This window comes from Drosophila subpulchrella, chromosome X (genome assembly GCF_014743375.2).
Source record: "Drosophila subpulchrella strain 33 F10 #4 breed RU33 chromosome X, RU_Dsub_v1.1 Primary Assembly, whole genome shotgun sequence".
Taxonomy (NCBI): domain Eukaryota; kingdom Metazoa; phylum Arthropoda; class Insecta; order Diptera; family Drosophilidae; genus Drosophila; species Drosophila subpulchrella.
Genome location: NC_050613.1, coordinates 19,300,493 through 19,319,863, shown reverse-complemented (window position 1 = coordinate 19,319,863; position 19,371 = coordinate 19,300,493). Strand labels below are relative to the sequence as shown.

At 47.8% G+C, this 19,371-nt stretch overlaps 6 protein-coding genes across 10 annotated transcripts; 3 read left to right on the top strand and 3 right to left on the bottom strand.

Moving 5' to 3' along the window:
* Nucleotides 1-43: 43 nt before the first annotated feature.
* Nucleotides 44-1,140, bottom strand: LOC119556134. 2 transcript variants are annotated; one of them, XM_037868022.1, is made up of 2 exons: nt 534-1,140; nt 44-412 (listed from the first exon to the last, which is right to left on the bottom strand). In XM_037868022.1, the coding sequence occupies exons 1-2, from the start codon at nt 943-945 to the stop codon at nt 276-278; spliced, it is 549 nt and encodes a 182-aa protein (XP_037723950.1). In that variant the 5' UTR covers nt 946-1,140; the 3' UTR covers nt 44-275. The 2 variants fall into 2 exon arrangements, with proteins under 2 accessions (XP_037723950.1, XP_037723951.1); XM_037868023.1 differs by having other exon boundaries at nt 277-446.
* Nucleotides 1,141-1,148: 8 nt separating this feature from the next.
* LOC119556131 (dolichyl-diphosphooligosaccharide--protein glycosyltransferase 48 kDa subunit) lies at nt 1,149-2,723 on the top strand. The gene is made up of 2 exons (XM_037868020.1): nt 1,149-1,347; nt 1,432-2,723. The coding sequence occupies exons 1-2, from the start codon at nt 1,206-1,208 to the stop codon at nt 2,637-2,639; spliced, it is 1,350 nt and encodes a 449-aa protein (XP_037723948.1). The 5' UTR covers nt 1,149-1,205; the 3' UTR covers nt 2,640-2,723.
* Nucleotides 2,724-3,754: 1,031 nt separating this feature from the next.
* Nucleotides 3,755-7,776, top strand: LOC119556135 (histone H3.3A). 2 transcript variants are annotated; one of them, XM_037868026.1, is made up of 3 exons: nt 3,755-3,903; nt 6,036-6,331; nt 6,496-7,776. In XM_037868026.1, the coding sequence occupies exons 2-3, from the start codon at nt 6,050-6,052 to the stop codon at nt 6,622-6,624; spliced, it is 411 nt and encodes a 136-aa protein (XP_037723954.1). In that variant the 5' UTR covers nt 3,755-3,903; nt 6,036-6,049; the 3' UTR covers nt 6,625-7,776. The 2 variants fall into 2 exon arrangements, with proteins under 2 accessions (XP_037723954.1, XP_037723955.1); XM_037868027.1 differs by lacking the exon at nt 3,755-3,903 and adding an exon at nt 5,579-5,731.
* A 1,083-nt stretch (nt 7,777-8,859) lies between these two features.
* LOC119556129 (formin-like protein 5) lies at nt 8,860-11,547 on the bottom strand. Its single transcript, XM_037868018.1, has one exon. The coding sequence runs from the start codon at nt 11,439-11,441 to the stop codon at nt 9,192-9,194; it is 2,250 nt and encodes a 749-aa protein (XP_037723946.1). The 5' UTR covers nt 11,442-11,547; the 3' UTR covers nt 8,860-9,191.
* Nucleotides 11,548-11,787: 240 nt separating this feature from the next.
* LOC119556133 (frataxin homolog, mitochondrial) lies at nt 11,788-12,592 on the top strand. Its single transcript, XM_037868021.1, has 2 exons — nt 11,788-12,156; nt 12,236-12,592. The coding sequence occupies exons 1-2, from the start codon at nt 11,839-11,841 to the stop codon at nt 12,488-12,490; spliced, it is 573 nt and encodes a 190-aa protein (XP_037723949.1). The 5' UTR covers nt 11,788-11,838; the 3' UTR covers nt 12,491-12,592.
* A 606-nt stretch (nt 12,593-13,198) lies between these two features.
* Nucleotides 13,199-18,884, bottom strand: LOC119556128 (uncharacterized protein CG7065). Of its 3 annotated transcripts, none has more exons than XM_037868015.1 (4): nt 18,569-18,884; nt 16,358-18,503; nt 16,267-16,284; nt 13,199-15,091 (listed from the first exon to the last, which is right to left on the bottom strand). In XM_037868015.1, exons 2-4 carry the CDS (start codon nt 18,450-18,452, stop codon nt 13,449-13,451), a joined length of 3,756 nt encoding a protein of 1,251 aa, XP_037723943.1. In that variant the 5' UTR covers nt 18,453-18,503; nt 18,569-18,884; the 3' UTR covers nt 13,199-13,448. The 3 variants fall into 3 exon arrangements, with proteins under 3 accessions (XP_037723943.1, XP_037723944.1, XP_037723945.1); XM_037868016.1 differs by having other exon boundaries at nt 16,358-18,498; XM_037868017.1 differs by lacking the exon at nt 16,267-16,284.
* Nucleotides 18,885-19,371: the final 487 nt, after the last annotated feature.

Sequence of the window (19,371 nt, the reverse complement as noted above, 5' to 3'; positions counted from 1 at the left end):
AGGTTGTTTCTCTATTTTATTATATAGCTAGAGTTCTGCAAATCCGTTACGTTTCTTAAATATTCAATTTATTTATATCTATCCAATACAGATATCTAAATGTACAACATGAAATATGGTTAGTCTTACAAAAATATCTGGTCATTTCACACAAGACTGTCTTAACTGAAAACAAATAGTTTGCATGTAATTACAAAATGTAAATTCAATACATTTAATGTATCATAGGGTAGCTATCTATAACTAATAGTAGAACAGTGAGGTCCATAGGTGCACTAAAGATCCTTGTGCGAGAATTTAAAGTGGAACTTGCAGGCCTTCTCCGTGTGAAAAGTTTCGTTGCAGATGGCGCACTTGAAACCGAGCCGGGTGTCGCTGTTGATCTTCGTCTCCACGGTAGCAGGTTCAGGTGCTGCAGAAGATTGAAGGTGGATAGGCATTAGGAACTAGAAAACACGATGGGCATTGTATTGTGATGATAGGGGTTGTTTGGTGCATGAACTGGAGGGAAAGGGGTTATCCTAGTTGCTCACCCACACCCGGCTCGATTTTCGGGATCAATGGCTCCACCGTCTCCATGGGCAGCTGGACATCCTTCGGCTTGGCTTGGTGGGATGGTGTTGTGGTCTGGGACTGTGATCTGCTGGCCAAGCTGCGCTTCCTGCGCTGCTCGAACTTCAGGGCCACATTGAACTCGCTGTGGGCGCCCAACCACTGGTGGCTAAACTCGTAGGCCATCGAGAGCTTCTTCACGCAGATGCGGCAAATCTGCTTGGGATAGTCGTCGGATTGGTCCAGGGGCGGCAGGGAAGCGGGCAGACAGGCCGCCAGCATATCCGCGATGGGAACCATCTTGTCCAGCGCCCGGACGCTCTCCTCGTAAATGCCCAGTGATTCCAGGCACTCGTTGCCGCACGTCCGGCAAAAGCTCTCGAAGATGTCCATCTTGATTTGTTGTCCGTCTTACTGCGGGGTGTCTCACAGGAATTCCAAATTTGAATTTTAAAAAATAGTTTGTTTATTGTTTGGAACTCAAATCGATTATTACATCGATCCATCGATATTTAATGCATTGAGGGCGATGAATTTTCTGGCATTTCTTTGGTATTTTTTTTGGTATCTAGTCGCACCCTGGCAACTCTGCCGCCTGTCAATTTGTGTGTGTGTGTCCAGAAAAGCCGGAGAGAAAAGATTAATCTAAGAAAATGATGTGGAAGGCTCTGCTGCTTGCCGTCCTGGCGATAGCCCACTGCCAGGCGGTCCTCGAAACGGACGCCAGCACCTTGGTACTGCTGGACAACCTGGCCATTCGCGAGACGCACTCGATCTTCTTCAAGTCCCTGCAGGGTGAGTTGAAATGCCGGCAAACCTCTGACGTGGACAAAAAAAAAGTAAAATATGAGTTAAATTTTGGTTCTTATACTACATCAGATCGTGGTTTCAAACTGACCTACAAGCTGGCCGATGACTCCAGCCTGCTGCTGTCCAAGTACGGCGAATATCTGTACAAAAACGTGATCATCTTTGCACCCAGTGTCGAGGAATTCGGCGGCGATGTCAGCGTGGAGCGCCTGGCCCAGTTCGTCGACGATGGCGGCAATGTCCTGGTGGCGGGCAGCGAGAAATCCGGCGACGCCCTGCGCGAATTCGCCTCCGAGTGCGGCTTCGAGCTGGACGAGGAGAACGCGGCGGTCATCGATCATCTGCACTACGATGTCAGTGATGCCGGCGAGCACACAACCATCCTCACATCGGCCAAGAATCTTATCCAGGCGGACACCATCGTGGGCAAGGCCAACAGGAAGGCGGATGCAGCTCCGCTGCTCTACCGCGGCACTGGACTCATTGCCGACAAAGAGAACCCGCTGGTGCTCAAGCTCCTGACCGCCGAGAGCACCGCCTACAGCTACAATCCCGAGGCCAGTGTCTCGGACTATCCGCATGCCGTTGGTCGTGGCACCCTGCTAATTGCCGCCCTGCAGGCGAGGAACAATGCCCGCGTCGTCTTTTCCGGCTCGCTGCTCTTCTTCTCCGACGAAAGCTTCACCACAGCGGTGCAGTACGCCCAGAGCGGTGTGTTCCACAAGCTGGCCGGCAATCGCGACGTGGCCGAGTCCATTAGCCAGTGGGTGTTCGGTGAGACGGGACGCCTGCGTGTGGCGTCCGTGCAGCATCACAAGGAGGGCGAGCTACTGCCACCGGATCAGGCGTACACCATCACCGATCCCGTTGTCTACACCATTGGCATTGAAGAATTGGTGCAGGGTCAGTGGCGCGCCTTCAAGGCCAGCGACATCCAGCTGGAGTTCGTGCGCATCGATCCCTTCGTGCGCACCTACCTGAAGCAGACCAACTCGGGTGCCTACCAGGCCAAATTCAAAATCCCCGATGTCTACGGCGTCTACCAGTTCAAGGTGGACTACGATCGTGTGGGGTACACACATTTGTATAGCACCACCCAGGTGTCGGTGCGTCCGCTGGAGCACACGCAGTACGAGCGGTTTATCCCCAGTGCGTTCCCCTACTACACCAGCGCCTTCTCCATGATGATCGGCGTGTTTGTCTTCTCGTTTGTGTTCCTCCACTTCAAGGACGAGCCCGTGGGCAGGTTGGCCAAGGAGGACAAGAAGTCGCAGTAGTTTACTCACCTCAAATGTAACACACAAATCACTAAAATAAAGGAGTTCCTCGCTTGGAGGGCCTAACAATCATTGAAATTTGAAGCATATGCCGTTTCTTAAAAAGTGAGGTGAATTTGATTGTAAAATGACAAATCTTTATTTATTCTTCTTAATCAATATCATCCCCTCCAAAGTAATCCCCTCCAATCCTTTAAACTTGCCGAACAGACCCTTTTCGGTATAGCAGCGTCCCATTAAGAGGGCTATTCAATTCAGCTTCTATCTTCTCCGTCGACTTGAAACGCGTTTCCTGGAGTGGTCTCCTGAATTTTGGCAATAGCCATAAGTTTTGACTTTTCGCAGGCCCAAATGGTCTTTCAAAATGGTTTTCACAGATCCTTCTGATATTCCGATCTTAGCAGTAAGGTCTCTAACAGTCAACCTACGTTTTTTGAGCACCAATTCCTTCACTTCATTGACGTGTTGGTCATCTGTTGCCGTCGTTGGTCGTCCGGAGCGCTCCAAGTCATCAACACGTTCTCGACCCTCATTGAAGTTTTTGTACCACTTATAAACATTCTTCTGCGACATGGTAGAATCGCCAAAGGCCTTCCGCAACATCCTCAACGTTTCCGCAGCCGAAATTTCATTCCGCAAACAAAATTTGATGGCACTTCTCTGCTCAATTAAATTAGACATTGTAAAAATCGAAAAATGCACTCATGGTTTGGTAAACACAAGCGTAATTATATTATTGATGTGCATTGACTTGAAATTTAGCTCAGATGCTATTAGCAGTCCTGCCAACTCAAGATAAAAATAGAACTAGTCCGAATTGTTAGGCCCGCGAATTTTGAATTGAAAATTCTCCTTACTTTTTGTCCACAATATATGTTTAATTCAGCGACTTTTTAAAATTAAAATCATTTAGAACGATTTTGTGTGATTTTTATTTTAAAATATATCCTAACTGTTATTTTGACTATGAAAATCAGAAATGTTTTGTATTTTTGAAAATAACGGTTTGTCGGGATGAAATGTCCGATAACATTGTCGATAAAAATCAATAACAGTGTGTTTATTTTCTGTCGGTATTTTTTGGTGTTATTGAAATCAAAAAACGGACTAAAAAAGCCAGCTGGTAAAATGTATCGATAATTCCCCGGTCACACTTTTCAGTCATTGTGAAATTTTTTCCCGTCCGAATTTGTTCGAATTTGTTCATTCTCGTGTTAAAAAGTTACGCTTGTGAAAATATAATAATTTTTTGTCGTGTTCAACGGTGAGTGAGTTGTATTGACTAGTACTAAGCGTTGTTCTTGGAGCTGCCGTGGTTGTGGGCGGTGAAAGTGTGTGTGTGCGCTGTGCTCTATTTTTTTTTCTGTTGCCTCTAATGGAAGTTGGTGTTTGCTGTTTTTTGGGGCTCCGCCGGCCGTCCAGCGGAGCCCTATTTTCCAACGCGCATACACACACGCACACAGTCTCGCTGGTGGATACACACAAATGCACGAAGATGTGAGAGGTTTCGTATTCGCACGATGGTTGCATTATTGTTGTAGTTGTGGTGCGCTGCTTTTTCCAAAATGGCCGCAACGCAGGAGAGCAGCAACTAATGAAGTTGCAGCCGCAAATTAAATTTGCAAAAAAAAAAAAGCGAGTGCCCGAAAATTGGCGCCAAAAAAATGAGTAATCGTATTTATTCTGGCGTAAACAGATAAAAGTAATTTATTTATTTATTTGGCTCGGGTGTTTTGTGTGTGTATACTAAACACGCATACCAGCTTTCCCGAATGCAAATGTGCATGTCTGCGCTTGTCATGCGCAGTATGCCCCCTCTCTTTCGCTCTGCCTTCCTGCCCATATATTATTGCATAATTGTTTTTTTTTTCGGTGCTGTCTTTTCTGAGGATGTGCAGCTGTCACATCTCTGCACGCACACACATGCACGATGGCTAGCGGAGGAACGACGCAATTAACTGTTCACCACTCCTCTCCTCTCTTTCTAATGCGAATGTGCACATGTACAGGCATATGACTGTCTCGCTCCAACTTGCCGCCTTTAAATGCGCGCCAAGTTTTTACCGCTCGCTTTTTCCCTCTTTTTGTTTATGTTTACTCTTTTGGCGCCCCAATACATTCCAGTCTTCCATTTCCCCTATATATTATTTTCCTCTTGCCTGCACAAGAAGTAATAATAAATTGGAAACTACAACTCATTACTTCAGCTTGATTGATTCCGCATAAAGCGAAAAATGCTCGAGTGCCAGTACACAAAAAGAAGGGGAACACAAAAAACAGCGACTCACGTTGTTTGCTCGCAAAGAAAAGAAATAAGATTTTCAAGTGGTCCTCGATCGTGGAATTGTTACACGGCGAGAAAAATCTGTATAATTAGGTATTATTAACTGGAGCATAAATTGGTCAAATATTTCCAAATTTCGCACATTTTCTGGGATTCTTTGAGACTTGTATTTCTTGAGCTAACCATAGGTATACTAAGGTGTCTATTTAACAACTATCTGAAATACATTTAGCTATCAAGGGAAATTCTTTTTAAATTCAGTCTTGATCTATAGTCCAATAATAATAATAGTATATGTATATGGTATTAAAAATAGTATTAAAATAGGACAAGTTCCTATGCTGCGTGGTGAATTGAACATTTTGTTAAACCAGTAAATTATGTGAATTATTAAAAAAATCTTCGTTTTTCCTCTGCGTGTGCTGCCGAGGCACGATTTTTTTCTTTTCCCACTCAAGTGGAAGTTTCTCGAGTGCTGCGTTCCCAGAAGATGAAAAAAAAAAATAGATGGGGGGTATAGGAGGCAGCTGTCTTGACGAATTCACGTTCAACCCTCGTTTTCGTTGTGACCACGAATCTAAGCTCGTCGTCAGTTGGCCGCCAGCGCTTCGGCGCTGTGCATCGGTCCTAACTTTGGCTCACCGCCCCAATACCACCCGTATATATCCGTCAATATCCTGGCCAGTTGCACCTTCCTGCAGGCTGCTGCACACTGCGCCTGTGCTGGCCGAAAAGTTCAGAGTTCGTGAAAAGTTTCTCACAGTCCAATTTTATTTCTTAGCTGGAACGCATCGCCGTGTTTTTTGTGGTAACTACAAGTGGCAAATTCATTAAATCAAACTGAAAACTAAAGTGTATGGGCTTTATATTATATAGTTTAATTAGTTCTGTACTCGAAATTCCTACAAAGTGGTTAGTTCTAGACCTAAAGACCTTAATATTGCATTTGAAGTTGGCAGAAAAACTGCATTGTGTCTATCCTAAGTTCGGTTCCATATGCATATACATGCAGGCGAGAAAAATGCGTGGGCTTGAATGAAATGTACATCATAAAAGGGGGTTGTTGGCAAATAATCTAATGTTTGTGCTACCAATTCTCTCCATTATTGCAGTCTAAGAAGATAATATGGCCCGTACTAAGCAGACCGCCCGTAAGTCGACCGGAGGAAAGGCTCCCCGTAAGCAGCTGGCCACCAAGGCTGCCCGTAAATCGGCGCCCTCCACCGGTGGAGTGAAGAAGCCCCATCGTTATCGTCCCGGAACCGTGGCCCTTCGTGAAATCCGTCGTTACCAGAAGTCGACCGAGCTGCTCATCCGCAAGCTCCCCTTCCAGCGACTGGTTCGTGAAATTGCCCAGGATTTCAAGACCGATTTGCGTTTCCAATCGGCAGCTATTGGAGCTCTTCAGGTAAGGATTTGCTCTCTACTACAATGGAAAACGGGGGAATATTATATGGGGCTAAGTAGTGTATACTATGGGAGTGAAATGGGGGGGGGGGGGGGGTTTAAAAAGTTACAATCTTGTAATAATGTTTTTAATGGTCTGTACAACTCTTTCTGTTCGACTTGCAGGAAGCCTCTGAAGCGTACCTAGTGGGTCTGTTCGAAGACACTAACTTGTGCGCCATCCACGCCAAGCGCGTCACCATTATGCCCAAGGACATCCAGTTGGCGCGCCGCATCCGAGGCGAGCGTGCTTAAGCTGGATCAGCAGCAGCATCCCAAGGAGCAAACGGATCGATCCCTGTCGTCCATCCCCGAAAAGACCATTCTGATTTACGTTTTGTTGAGGGAAAGGAGCCTGAAGAAGAGCAACAGCGACACTTTGATCCAATCTATCATTCATATTTACATGTATACATTTATCATCCTTTTGTTGGTCAATCATCGGATCGTCAGAATGCCGATGCGAAGAAGAACACCATACACAAAACAACACACAACATTACTGTAATGCTTAAAATATTTGTAATTCTTATTATTACTATTATATATTAGTTATTAAGTTTTTTTTCTCGCCTGTGCGTTGACGGTTCGTTCGCGCTGATGATGCCGCCGCCGCCCTGCATTTTACCCAATTCCGCCGGGTCCACCACCAATTGTTTTGGAGGATGAGGAGAAGAACTCCATTGAGCGGCCATCGTCGTCTGTCCGCCTGCAAGATCCGCCACCAACAACTCCAACAAATGTCTGGCTGGCAGACCCCTGTTTCGAGAAATCCGTGGTCTTTAAGGCGCCTGCTTCTACTTCCTAAAAAAAGGGGAGCTCAACATCTGGCTGCCGGGGCACGCGGAACTGGAGATCGGGGCCAACGTAACGCCAGCTGGACGTGGTAAGGCGGACAGACGGTGGCGGACTGCTCGGTGGGGATGCCCCGGATATCTGGAAGGGCGGCGAGGGCATGGCCATCTGGCGGTCAAACCGAAGACACACGGCATTTAACATATGATGAAGATGATATCCACATATAACACCGAAGACCGAATTGAGTACACTTAACTTTACACTTACGTATATGCATATATACATAAATATATATATATATATATATCTTTAAAACGAAAACACTAGACATTAATACTCTTTATTTTGTTCACCTTTCGTTACTGCAAATCACAAACAGTGCATATAATATATATATAAATAATATATATATATATATATAACGAAGAGGGATGGGCGTGACAGAGTTAGTTGATTAAATAAGATTTTAGATTTACATGCATTTTATACGTTTAGGCGGAAGAAGTAGAGGAGGAGAAAAGATGAAAAAGATATAAAGATGATTCAGCAATCAATTTAATAATCACGTCTATAGATTTGGAAGAGCATCGAATAATAACAGAAACAAAACAGAGCAAAGCATTGAATATTTCTCAATATTTATATGTAGTTGAAACACATGCAAAGTAATCAGTTGTAAACGCCCATAAATATATATATATGTATACTTGTAAATTGGTGTCGATAACTAGTTTCACATTGAACATTTAAACAAATCGGGCTAAATATGTGTCTATATCGTATCGTAGCTTTCAAGAACCAATAAACAACAAATAAAAAAAACAGTCCCCCGAAAAACAAAAAATAACTAAAAAACAGTGACAGCAACAGCAAAAATAACTGGAAACATCAGCAAAAAAAAATAACAAAAAAATAAACGGTTTTTTCTATAGAAGAAACCAAAAAACCCAACACCAACAAAATGTTTTATTTTGTGCGAAAGCGGGATGGGAATAGATGGTGAAAGAGGGATGGCTAGAGGGGGAAAGGTGTACTGTGATGGTACAGTTGGCTCCAAAAATCAAAAGCAAACGTCATTCGCTTTGTTTACGTGTGATAATCTCGGTGCGTGTGTGTGTGTGTGTCTTGAACGTGTGCTTGTGTTAGTTTGGCTGCTTGCATTTGTGTGTGAGTCTGGGTGGCTTTGGCGCTTCCCCCTTTTATGTTTTTGTTTTGCTTTTCAAGGCTGCCATGAAGTGGCGTCACCTAGCGGCGGCTTTGTTCAGCAAGAGCCTGCTAAGGGTTAAGCCTCTTTGTGGTTAATTTAAAGAACTTAAACCAAAAGGGTTAAAGATTTAATTAGCTGTGTTCTTTCTTTAACTACTTTTTAAAATAATAAATAAAGTTAATAAATGTTAAGTAAAAGTAATAAATATGTAATGATAAAGATATCTTTAAATAATTTTAAAATTGCTTTGAAACTTTTTTAAACATCTTTCAAACAGCTTGCGGTACTTAAAGACATATAATGTTCGGTAAAAAAAAACAAATAAAAGGCAAGTATTTTTAATGGTTTTATTTTAAAGTGTTTTTTCCTGCAATTATGCTGAGATCTCCAGGCCATTACTCAAGTAGTTCCAACTAAATTGCCCTTAACTTGCAAATGGAACCCCCGCGGAGTCAGAAATCTTAAACATCAGACATTTTTCTTCATTTACATATAAACGTACATTTATTTTACTCGTATATTTAGCATACAGTCCAAAATGCGACGCACACTCAATTATTAAAATATTAAAATTAGGCCTCGCGAAAAAAAAGTGTGTTAAACTTAATTGAGAATGGGTTTTGATGCGGGAGTTGTTCTGGTCGCCTAAAAGGGGTTCAAAGTTGGGGGATTTTTGTCGGTATACAGCGAACAGAGGCGGAGTTTCAGTGGGGACAGCTATGTTACAACACAGGGATCGATGCATGTATCTATAATTTAGGGACTACAACTAGGATCTGGGTATGAGGAGGTAGGTGGATGGCTCCTCCTCCTGGCCTTAGTCCGCCTCGTGCTTCTCCGTCTCTGGATGCTGCTTGCCAGGCGCCGTTGCCGGGGGTGCAGCTCCGCCAGCTACTGCTGCCTCGCCCAGCGGTGCTCCTCCAACTGGCGGCGGGGCTCCCGGTCCCGCTCCTGCCCCAGGCGTGGGATACACTCCGCCCCCGGCCGTTGTTGCTACTCCTGCTGGTGCTGCCGCCGCCGCTCCTGGTCCTCCGCCTGGAGCACCTGGTCCTCCACTTGGCTCGTGGAGGTGACTTGGCGGCGGTTGCTGCTGTGGTGGTGGCGGCGGATTGCTTCCGTGCTCGGGTGCATACGGATGTCCGGGATTGCCATTGTGCTGTGGCGGCGGCGGGCGCGGTGACATATAATGTGAGCCGGGTGGCGGGCCGTAGGATTGCTGATACGGCGAGAATGGCGCGTAGTAGGGCTGCGGCGTGGGATGTCCTCCGTACTGAGGCTGGTAGTACGGCCGTGCGGGTCCACCTGGTGGACCAGGAGGTGGGCCATGCGGTGGTCCCCCGTAGTTGGCATAGCCCGTGTGCGGAGGTGGTGGCGGCAGGCCCGGCATTCCTGGCGGCGGCTGGTGTGGCCCCATGTGCGGTGGCATTAGGGAATGGCCGGGCGGCGGATGCCCGGGATGTGGATGCATCTGGGGCATGCCTGGCGGAGGAGCTGGTCCACCCTGTTGCTGGGGCAGAGGCACCTGCTGTTGCACCGGCGGTGGCGTAGGTGTCGTCGTCGTAGTTGTCGTCGCCGCAGGAGATGCTCCGGTCACCACTGGAGCCACCTCTGGAGGCGGCGTGGGCGTCGGAACTGGTGTGGGCACCTTGCCGGGCTGGGCAACCACCTTGGCGGGCTCTGATTTCGGGGGCTCGACGAGCGTAGACTGCGGCGGCAGGGCAGCGGCCATCTCCAGCTTCTCCGGCTTAATGGGCGGCGGCGGCACCGAAGGCTTGGGCGGCGGCTCAATGTCCATGGGCTCGGGATCCGTTTTACTGGCCGTTTCATGGACATGTACCGATGGTGCAGGAGTGGGCGTCGCGGTCGGTGTGGGATTTGGCGTGGCTGGCTTCACAGCTGGTGGTGTCTCCTTGGGCGGCACTACAGCCGCTGGCGCCTCCTGGGTAGCGGGCGTGGCACTTGGCTGGCCCGGCTGAGTGGGAGGCTTTGCTGCCTCCTCGCTCCGCGCCACAGGAGCGGCAGCAGCAGCAGCGGCAACCGGATTCGTAGAGTTATTTGCACTCGGTTCATCCAATCGCTGGCGATCACGCTTGATGTCCTCGTACATGCGATGGACCATCTTTTGGAAGGTGTCCTCGTCCACTGCCGGCTTGCAGTGGCGCTTCAGCTCCTCCTGGAAGGCCTCACTGGACTCCACCATGCGCTGCTTCTTGGCCTCGAACTTCTCCTCCATCTGCTGCAGTTCCGCTTCCAGCTTGGTTTGGTGCATCGTCAACGAGCTGACCTGCCGCTTGAGCACCTGCATCCGCGTGGTGGTCACCACGGATCGCACGTCCGGCACCACGGCCTCCGAGAAGATCTCGTTGATCAGCCGATGGTTCCTCAGGTAGCGGGCGTAGGCCAGGTGCTTGGCCGTGTAGCCCTCGTCCTGATCATCCTCGTCCTCCGCCGGCTGGATATCGATGCGCCGCTCGTGCTGTGACTTACTGCCGCCGCCGCGCGACGGAGTCTCGTGCATGTCTACGTCGGTCTTGACCTTGCTCTTGGCCGACATGTAGGCCTGGTAGGCGGGCGTCTGGTGGTAGGCCTTTAGCGATTTCTCGTACTCGAGCTTCTCCGCCTCGTACTCGTCGATGAACTCGGTCTTCTCATCCTCGGGCAGTAGTTTCCACATGGCCCCGATCTTCTTGCCAAGCTCCCAGAGCTTCAGCTCGGGATGCTGGGCCTTGACGCTGTCCCAAACGCGTTTCGAGTACCGCATGTAAGGCAGTATGGGCTTCTCCGGCGGCTTGGGCGGTTTGGGTAGCCGCGATTCATTCTGGTTCTTGCTGCTCGACGACTTGGTCACTTTCTGTGGGGTGAAGGCCGGATTGCCGTAGTTGCTGTGCGTAAAGATGGGCGTCTGGTCCTTGTTGCGATCGGCTCCACCGCCTCCACCGGATGATCGCGACCGGCTACCGCCGCTGGTGCCGCCACCGCTGCCTCCCACGACGCCCTGCAGCGGCGTGGCCGAACCCGGTCCCTGGCCGCCCACGGCTATCTGCTTGTAGTTGCTGGGCAGGGCCATCTTTTCGCGTTTTCCTGGTCAATGAGCGTGGATATTCTCCGATAAAGACAACAATTTTCAGGCGGACGCCATTTTCTGTCGGCGTTGGTGCTAGAGGTGGGGAAACATCGCTGACTTATCGATAGCTTTGCATATACTAAAATGTAAGTTAAGTATTTCAAATATGCCATACTGCTGTGATTAAGTTAACAAATTCTAATGATTTTTAAACAAAGTATGTAACAATAGTTATTAATTAATAAATATAGTATAACAACCACAATTTGTTGCTTTTTGTTGCAATATAGCAAAATGGTATGCGGTAACTGAGAAAAATACCGAAAGTCAGTCATTTCTCAGCAAGTTGGCAGCCCCACAGCTGCTATTCTAAAATACAAACAAAACGAAAGTTTTGAAAATGTTTGCCGCTCGTTTGCTCGCCCGCTTGAGCCGCAAGCAGACATGTTTGCCCACAATTGGAAGCTGGCAAATGTCCCAGGGACTCGACGGCCAAGTGAACTTGTCCAGGACACAAACTGCAGGCACACAAGCGATTCAATTGGAGGCACCCAGTGCAAACCGGCGCTTCTTTAGCAGCCAAATTGAGACGGAATCCACCTTGGACACTGCCGCCTACGAACGAGTGTGCTCCGACACCCTGGATGGCCTGTGCGACTACTTCGAGCAGCTGACCGAGAACGCTCCCGAGCTCCAGGGCACCGATGTAGCCTACGGCGTAAGTTTTGTCCCTCAATCCGCCTGTTACATCATGCCTTTGGCCTAATCCCAGTGGGTTTCCGTATCCATTTCCACAGGATGGCGTGCTCACCGTGAATTTGGGACACAAGCACGGCACCTATGTGATCAACCGGCAGACGCCCAATAAGCAGATCTGGCTCAGTTCGCCCACCAGCGGTCCCAAGCGATTCGACTTTGTGGGCACCGTGGCGGCGGGCAGGTGGATATACAAGCACAGTGGCCAGTCGCTGCACGAACTGCTGCAGGAGGAGATACCCGGCATACTGAATTCCCAGTCCGTGGACTTTCTGCACTTGCCCTACTGTAGTTGAATCGGGAGTAGCTTCCTTCCACCATAAAAAGTCTGTTAAAACGTTTGACCTGATATGTGTTTATTGATCTGCTAGGAATACAGTATCTCCTCTTTGAAACCATCTAAAAAACCATCCCCAAATTCTCTTAATTTCCTTTATAAAAAGTCTCAAGGCTTTGCATTCGATTCATCATATTTATTAGGATCGGTTATCAGATCTTATGGGTTTTGCCTGTCTATAAAAATAGTTTGCTGTGAGGTTTAAGTGTTTTGGGAGTTTGAATAAAAGTATGTAGTTTAATAGCATTCACATTTAGATTTAAAAAGGACTTTAGTAACATGGCTTTCCTTTGGGATAGTTAGTTATAAAATGGTTGCTTAAGTTCTATAATATAAAAATTTACCTTGGTTCTTGAACGTTCGTCTAGGGACATCAAAACATCAGTCCGTGATATTCCACAATTAATAACTCTTTTTGGAGCCACATACATTTATTGCTCTTTGATTGGACACATTTTTTACGTTAACCAACTCCAATTCACGAAATTAGTACGTTCATTGAGCTCAAGTTAAATTTAAAACTCGAAACGTGTTCAAGGGTCTTCCTTATTTAAGCTCTATAAATTATTTTATTATAAAACTAGAGAACTAAACGCTCCCAATTAATAAAAACAATTTTAAATTCAACTAGAAACCAGGGCCATTGCTAAACAAAAGTCGACAAAAATGTTAACATTTGTGTTTCTTTATTCTTTTGCTGTTCAGATACATTGCTTTGTATTCCCTTTGATTTGCATCATTCAGTTGTAAGCAAAAAAAAGCAGCATTCGTGTCAGACTTAAAAAAAAGGTATTCAAATCACTTGCCAACTAGCAGATACGCGCATACACGGGCACTTCAAGGGATTTTCTCTCGTTTATAGTTTATGTTTAAATCATTATGATTTAAAATTAGTTAGGATCTAAGACTTATTGGCTCTAATGGCGTCCACCAAACATGTTGTTATAATGCGGAGGCGCCTGCTGTTGCTGGGCGCCCAAAAAGTTCTGGGGCATCTGATTGAAGGGTGGCGGCTGCGGCGGTCCATTGTTGGCCCAAGGGTTTATTGGGCCAGGGCCATGGCCACCATAGCCTCCTTGGCCAGGTCCGTGTCCATGTCCGGGTCCCATGCCCCCATAGTTCTGCTGCACACCATTGCCCGCATACGGATGATAGCCGCCGCCGCCGCCGCCGTAGGGCTGCTGATTTTGATACTGGCTGGGATCGGGTCCGCCGCTGTTCATCGAGGGCTGGGGTTCCTGGTTAAAGTTCCGGCCCTGCTGCTGCTGCTGTTGCTGTGCCGGATACCCCGGATTGGAATAGCCCACACCCGACTGCTGTTGGCCATGATTCTGGCCCGGCTTTTGACCCATACTCGGCGCTTTAGGCGGTGTATTCTTCTGCTGTTGCTGCTGGTTCAACATAAAGTTGCGATTACCTCCTGAGGAGCCGCCACTCGATCCTCCAGAATTCCCGCCCTTGCTTAAAGTGCCCATCAGATTGGCTATAATGCTTTCGGTGTCCTTCAGCGAGATCTTGGAGGCAGCAGCTGGCTTGAAAGTAAGGGCATTTGGTGATGATTCCACGGGTATAATGGGCGCGTTTCCAGACTTTTTGGAGCCGCCGCTACCACCGGCGCCACCATTGCCATTCGAATCGCACGCCTTCATTACCAAATCGTCAAAGTTATAGTCGTCTTCGTCATCATCGTCGTCAATCATGAAACTGGGCGTGTTTCGACCGCGTCGCTGCTTGTTGATGGGCAGGTTGAACATGTCGCGATCCCGTTCACGATCCGTGCTGGGACGTCGCGTGGTCAGCGAGGAGAGAGCTACAATCTTGGTGGCGGATGAGGCGATAGCGGCGCCGGAGGAGGAGGAGGCTATGCCCCCCGTTACCAAAGCCGTGGACTTGGATTTCTCTACCGGCGCCTTCGTTGCCCCACCAATGTTCACCACGCGCGACAGGAAATCACTGCAGGACTCGCCATCGCCACTCAGCTCCGCCAGATTCACATATTTGCGCAGGCGCTCCACGCGCGACGGCTCCTGGACCTCCAGCTTGCGTAGATGACCAATGAGATGCACCTGTTCCTCGTTCGATAAGAACTTGAAGTTCTGCAGTAGGGTCTGTAGATCGGAGTCGGTCAGTGACTCCATGCCGTTGCTGCCGCCACCGCCGATGGCGGCATCCGGTTGAGTTTTGGCCGCTGCTCCCGGGCCGGCGGCAACCACGTCCAAGGTCTCCTTGTTCAGCTGGTTCTCCACCTCCTTCATCAGCTCGTCCAGATCGATGCCCATATTATCGGCCGGCGTCTCCTTCTGCAGGCCAAGCTTCGACTGAATCTCCTCGAATGTCAGGCCATTATTCTTATCCACCTGACGGCGCTGTTTGTCCGTCTTCACCAGCAGCGCGAGCAAGTGCAGCAGATTGTTCATGTCGCCGGTGCTCACGTCGTAGTAGCCCTTGAGTACCAAAGCATTGGCCAGCTTGGGGGCCACCACGTTCCGGTCGAAGGGCAGCTGAATGGGCGCCGGATTGGCATTCGCCTTGACCTTGGCCTCGACGACATCGGTAATACCTAGATCATCCGGACACGGTTGGGTTGGGGAAGGGAATAACACAAAAGAAAACAATCAGTTAGGATTGGCAAGCGTGTGTATTCAGATCTCTGCAAATGGAGCCTCGGCTTCGCACGGAACTACGAAAATTACATTTATACTTATGTGGATGTGGTGTGGTTTGGATTGGCGACTGGACTGCTGGCGGTTTGTTGGCACACTTTGTTCACACACCCACCAAAAATAAGGGAAAGCTGACCGAAAATCGAATATACCGAATATTTACAGGCGCATGTGCTTTCTTGCTGAAAATCACAGCGATTCGCCAATGTTTTGTATGATAAAACTTCGTTAAAACTCTACCCAATTATGTTTAAAATTGAAAAATAAGCCCCCAGCATAGAACTTCTTAACATGTAAGTCCTGCCCAATCAAAACGTGACCTTTTTTCCTTTATTTTTAGCAGGTCTGTTTCAAATGACCTTTACAAGGCGTAATTATATTAAGAACTTTGGGGAAAAACCAGATTATCGAAAAAAATTAATACACTTGATCTGTGAGAAACCCTTAACCATAGAATTCAATCCAGAAATGACCACAAACAACAGATCAAAACACGTTTAAATATTATATCATTTTTAAACCCTGTAGGCGAACCGAGATAAAATTAATTCACCTAACGATCGAAATACCTGGCCCAGAATTCAAAGAAGTGTATATTTATTTCGTCGTCGTTTATGATATAGTGAGAAAGAACCAAAATTATATGAAATTTAAGTTATATTATATCATAGATATATAATCCCAGTTTGTACCAAACAGCAGCCAAGATCATTTATTTCGTAAATACTATTATTAAGGAAACTTATTGTGAAAAACACTTAATTTTTTTTTAGTGTTAAACCGCAGAGGTTAGTAGACAAAAATAAGGAAAATCTAATTTATTTTTCTTAGTCACCAACACATAAACAGGTTCCATACGAAAACGACTTTGAATATTTTGGAAATCCGAATCTAAAGTATTCAACCGATTGGCACAAAACTCACATTACTTCAAAACGGAGGAGTAAAAACTTTGGAACTTCACTAATAAGGAAAGGACTTATCGAAAAAAAAAAACGGACAGTCGCGGCCAAGTAAATCAGGGGCAAAGGCCATCCGGATGGCCTCCTTTATTCTCTACACTCATACTTACCTTCTGCTCCTCTAACCACTAACCACGATCGCGAAAAAGAGAGAGATAGAAGTACGTGTGAGCTGGGATATGGATAAATGGGCAGACTTACCTCGGGCGTTCACCTGGAAGATGATGGCCGCTATGTTGGTGATCAGTTTCTTGACCACGCGCACCTTTTGCGGATCGTCCAGCACCTCGGCGATGAGGATGCCCTTCAGCTTCTCCTTGGTGGTCTCGAGGAACACACAGTTATCGTCGTTCAGCAGCAGATCGTCGGCGGCATTCGGCTTGACCATCTCCATGGCCAGCGCCTTGCTAAGCAAATTAAGGGCCTTTGGCCCCAGGCTGCCCAGGTGCTCCTCGACGGCGGATAGCATGCGCAGCACACTGACCACGGTTAGTGGGCCCTCCTCGACGGGCTCGGAGTTCTCCTTCTCCTTAATGGACGAGACGGCTGGCGAAATCGAGCGCACCTTGGCCATGTTGTATTCGGGATAGACGCGAGGGTCCAGAACGCGGAATGTCTCGACATGTTCGTAGTTACGTGGTGGCCCTCGAGCATAGCCCTCGGTGCGGGAATAGTACTCGGCAGAGCGCTCCCGCTCCAAGCTGCGGCGATCCCCGAAATCCCTGTGGCCGGGCGACGAGACTCGCTCCCTGGAGGGGTGACCACGATGTTCGCGCTGCCGATAGTAGAGCGGCGACCGGGATCTGCGCCTCAGGCTGCGGGAACGCGATCGTGAGCGCGATGATCCACGCCGGTAGGTGTGACGCGGCGAACGGCTGCGGGAACGCCGGATGGGACGACGTCCTCCTGCGCCACGCTTCGGTGACAACGAGCGGGATATGGAACGTCGACCAAAGGGAGGACGACCACGTGTCGGCGGACTGGTCACCTCATCATCGCTAATATCAATGACAGCTTCAGGTGCTGCAGCCGCACCACCTGTCGCCCGATTGTTGCGAAAGTTCTGCTTGTGGCGATTAACAACGCTGGCGGTGGACGGCGCCGCCCTTGGACTGGCCACACGGATCTTGTAGCGCTCCATCAGCTCCTTGGTCTTCTCCTCGTCCTCGTCGCCCAGCTTGAACTTCTCCTTGAGATCCTTTTTGATTTTATTCACCGATATGTTAAACAGCTTGATGCGGCGATCCTTCCAGTAGCTAATCCACTCCGGCTTGTAATCGTACTGATTCGGATCGCACTTCTTCTCCTCCTGCAGCTGCTTGTAGCGCCGGTTCCAGAACTGTTTCCACTCATCTGGGTAATCGGGATGCTTCTCGGGATTCGATTCGTACGTCTCCGTTTCGTCGCGCAGCTGCTTAAGCTGCAGTTCAAGCATGCAACGGAACTTCTCCCACTTATAGCGCTCCTGGGCGATGATGGAGGCCTGTATGGACAGCTCCTTCGGCGTGGGCAGCTGCTGTGGCTTGACCACACCGCCGGGAGGCGGAGGCGAGCGATTCACGCCCCGCCCGCTGGCATCTTCGGCCATGTTTTTCTTGCGCAGCATCGCCTTTGGGATCTGAACGACTGGGGCCGACGGAGCGCCAAAGTTCTCATCATCACTGGAGATGGCGTCCAGGGCGATTATATTGCTATCATCCCGCTTACTGTTGCTGTTATTATCGCCGGCGGGACCCAGGTCCTTCGTCTTAATGCTAATCTTGATAGGCTCATCCGGTTTCAAGCTGCGCAACAGGCGTTGAGCCTCTTCCGCAAAATCAGGCCCGGCACACTCATCAAAATGGAAAGTATCCCGTACCTGGCTGCACATTTTGGCTCGAAAACGGCGAAAATCCTCCCCGGACGAGGTCAACATATTGCGTGACCGACCGAAATGCTCCTCAATCAACTTGACCAGATTGCCGGTGGCAATCACCAGATCCCCGGCACTGTTGGGCGTGCGCTTGAGCTGCTGCAGCACTTCGTGGGCCTTCTGGAAATGCGTTTTTAGGTACTTGATGCGATGGGCCTGCGATGTCCAGTGGACAAAGGCACTGCGGCCGTCTGTGCAGGTCTGGCACAGCACGCAGAAGTAATCCGGACGCAGTTGGCCCGGCTCGTGCAGCTCGATGGTGTACTCGGTGCCGATCAATGGACCGCCGCTGTAGTTATCGATCTGCTTTTGAATGACCGCCGTTCGGGTCACGTCCTCCTCCTCGAAACCGGGCGGAACCGGCTCCCCCGGCAGAAAACTCATGATCAATTCCTATACAATGTCTACAATCCGAATCCAAATCCAAAGTCTATCCTGCGAATGGGAATCACACGAAAAAGAACACCAGTGAACGGAAATTGCCCAGGGTCAGCACTTACCTTTGCTTCCGGATTCCTTTTTTCCTCTTTTCCTTTTTCTTTATTTTTTTTTTGCTTCCTCTTCCCGAGCGAAGCGCTGGATTTTCTTGTTCACACTTTTGCACTCGGTAGATCACGCTTTTCACTTTTCTCGTTTTTCAAAGGGCGGCTTGCGCCAGCGGAGTTACCAGTACTTACTATGCCAGGGTATCGGTATTAAGTTATTTCCTAGTTACAGCACTTAACTATCTGTTTTTATGCCGCCCCTTCTAGTTTTTCATTTTTAATTGCTGCAAAAAATGTATTCCTCCTTTTTGTTAGCTTTCCAGTGTGACCGTTTAGCTGCAACAGAAAAAGGATGCACTAGCGGAGACACCCTCCTGGCATAGCAAAGATTCACTCCTTCCTATTGGCTGTCACCCTCCTGATAGCCGATACACCATCCTGATATGGAAATCCAATTCACAAATTGTTTGTTTTAAAGAAATTTAATGAATTAAGTACAGGGCATCAAGATGTACACAAATTTACTACTTTCCTTTTTTTTACAATTATTTTTAAATTTGTGGCATTTTAAATGAAAAAGACATATAACCTTCATGCGAAAGACCTACCTTTAGTAAAAAAAAATATGCCAAAAATGATTTAGGAATTTTAAATGTTTTTTTTTAATAGGTAATGATAAACTTTTTTAATTTTGCTCTAACCATCAAAAACCTGTTTTAAAAAATGATGTACAGATTGGTCTTAAAATAGTGTTTAGTTTTAATTATCTAAGTTAAATTATATTTGTAGGTTGACGTTTATGTATGCATATATTTCCT

Bases quoted from the DNA above. Each gene is read 5' to 3' on its own strand.
- LOC119556134 (XM_037868022.1), bottom strand. From the start codon at position 945: ATGGACATCTTCGAGAGCTTTTGCCGGACGTGCGGCAACGAGTGCCTG. The intron at 413-533 runs GTGAGCAACTAG...AATCTTCTGCAG, and splicing joins GAAAATCGAGCCGGGTGTGG to CACCTGAACCTGCTACCGTG.
- LOC119556131 (XM_037868020.1), top strand. From the start codon at position 1,206: ATGATGTGGAAGGCTCTGCTGCTTGCCGTCCTGGCGATAGCCCACTGC. The intron at 1,348-1,431 runs GTGAGTTGAAAT...ATACTACATCAG, and splicing joins CTTCTTCAAGTCCCTGCAGG to ATCGTGGTTTCAAACTGACC.
- LOC119556135 (XM_037868026.1), top strand. From the start codon at position 6,050: ATGGCCCGTACTAAGCAGACCGCCCGTAAGTCGACCGGAGGAAAGGCT. The intron at 6,332-6,495 runs GTAAGGATTTGC...TTCGACTTGCAG, and splicing joins CAGCTATTGGAGCTCTTCAG to GAAGCCTCTGAAGCGTACCT.
- LOC119556129 (XM_037868018.1), bottom strand. From the start codon at position 11,441: ATGGCCCTGCCCAGCAACTACAAGCAGATAGCCGTGGGCGGCCAGGGA.
- LOC119556133 (XM_037868021.1), top strand. From the start codon at position 11,839: ATGTTTGCCGCTCGTTTGCTCGCCCGCTTGAGCCGCAAGCAGACATGT. The intron at 12,157-12,235 runs GTAAGTTTTGTC...CCATTTCCACAG, and splicing joins GCACCGATGTAGCCTACGGC to GATGGCGTGCTCACCGTGAA.
- LOC119556128 (XM_037868015.1), bottom strand. From the start codon at position 18,452: ATGAGTTTTCTGCCGGGGGAGCCGGTTCCGCCCGGTTTCGAGGAGGAG.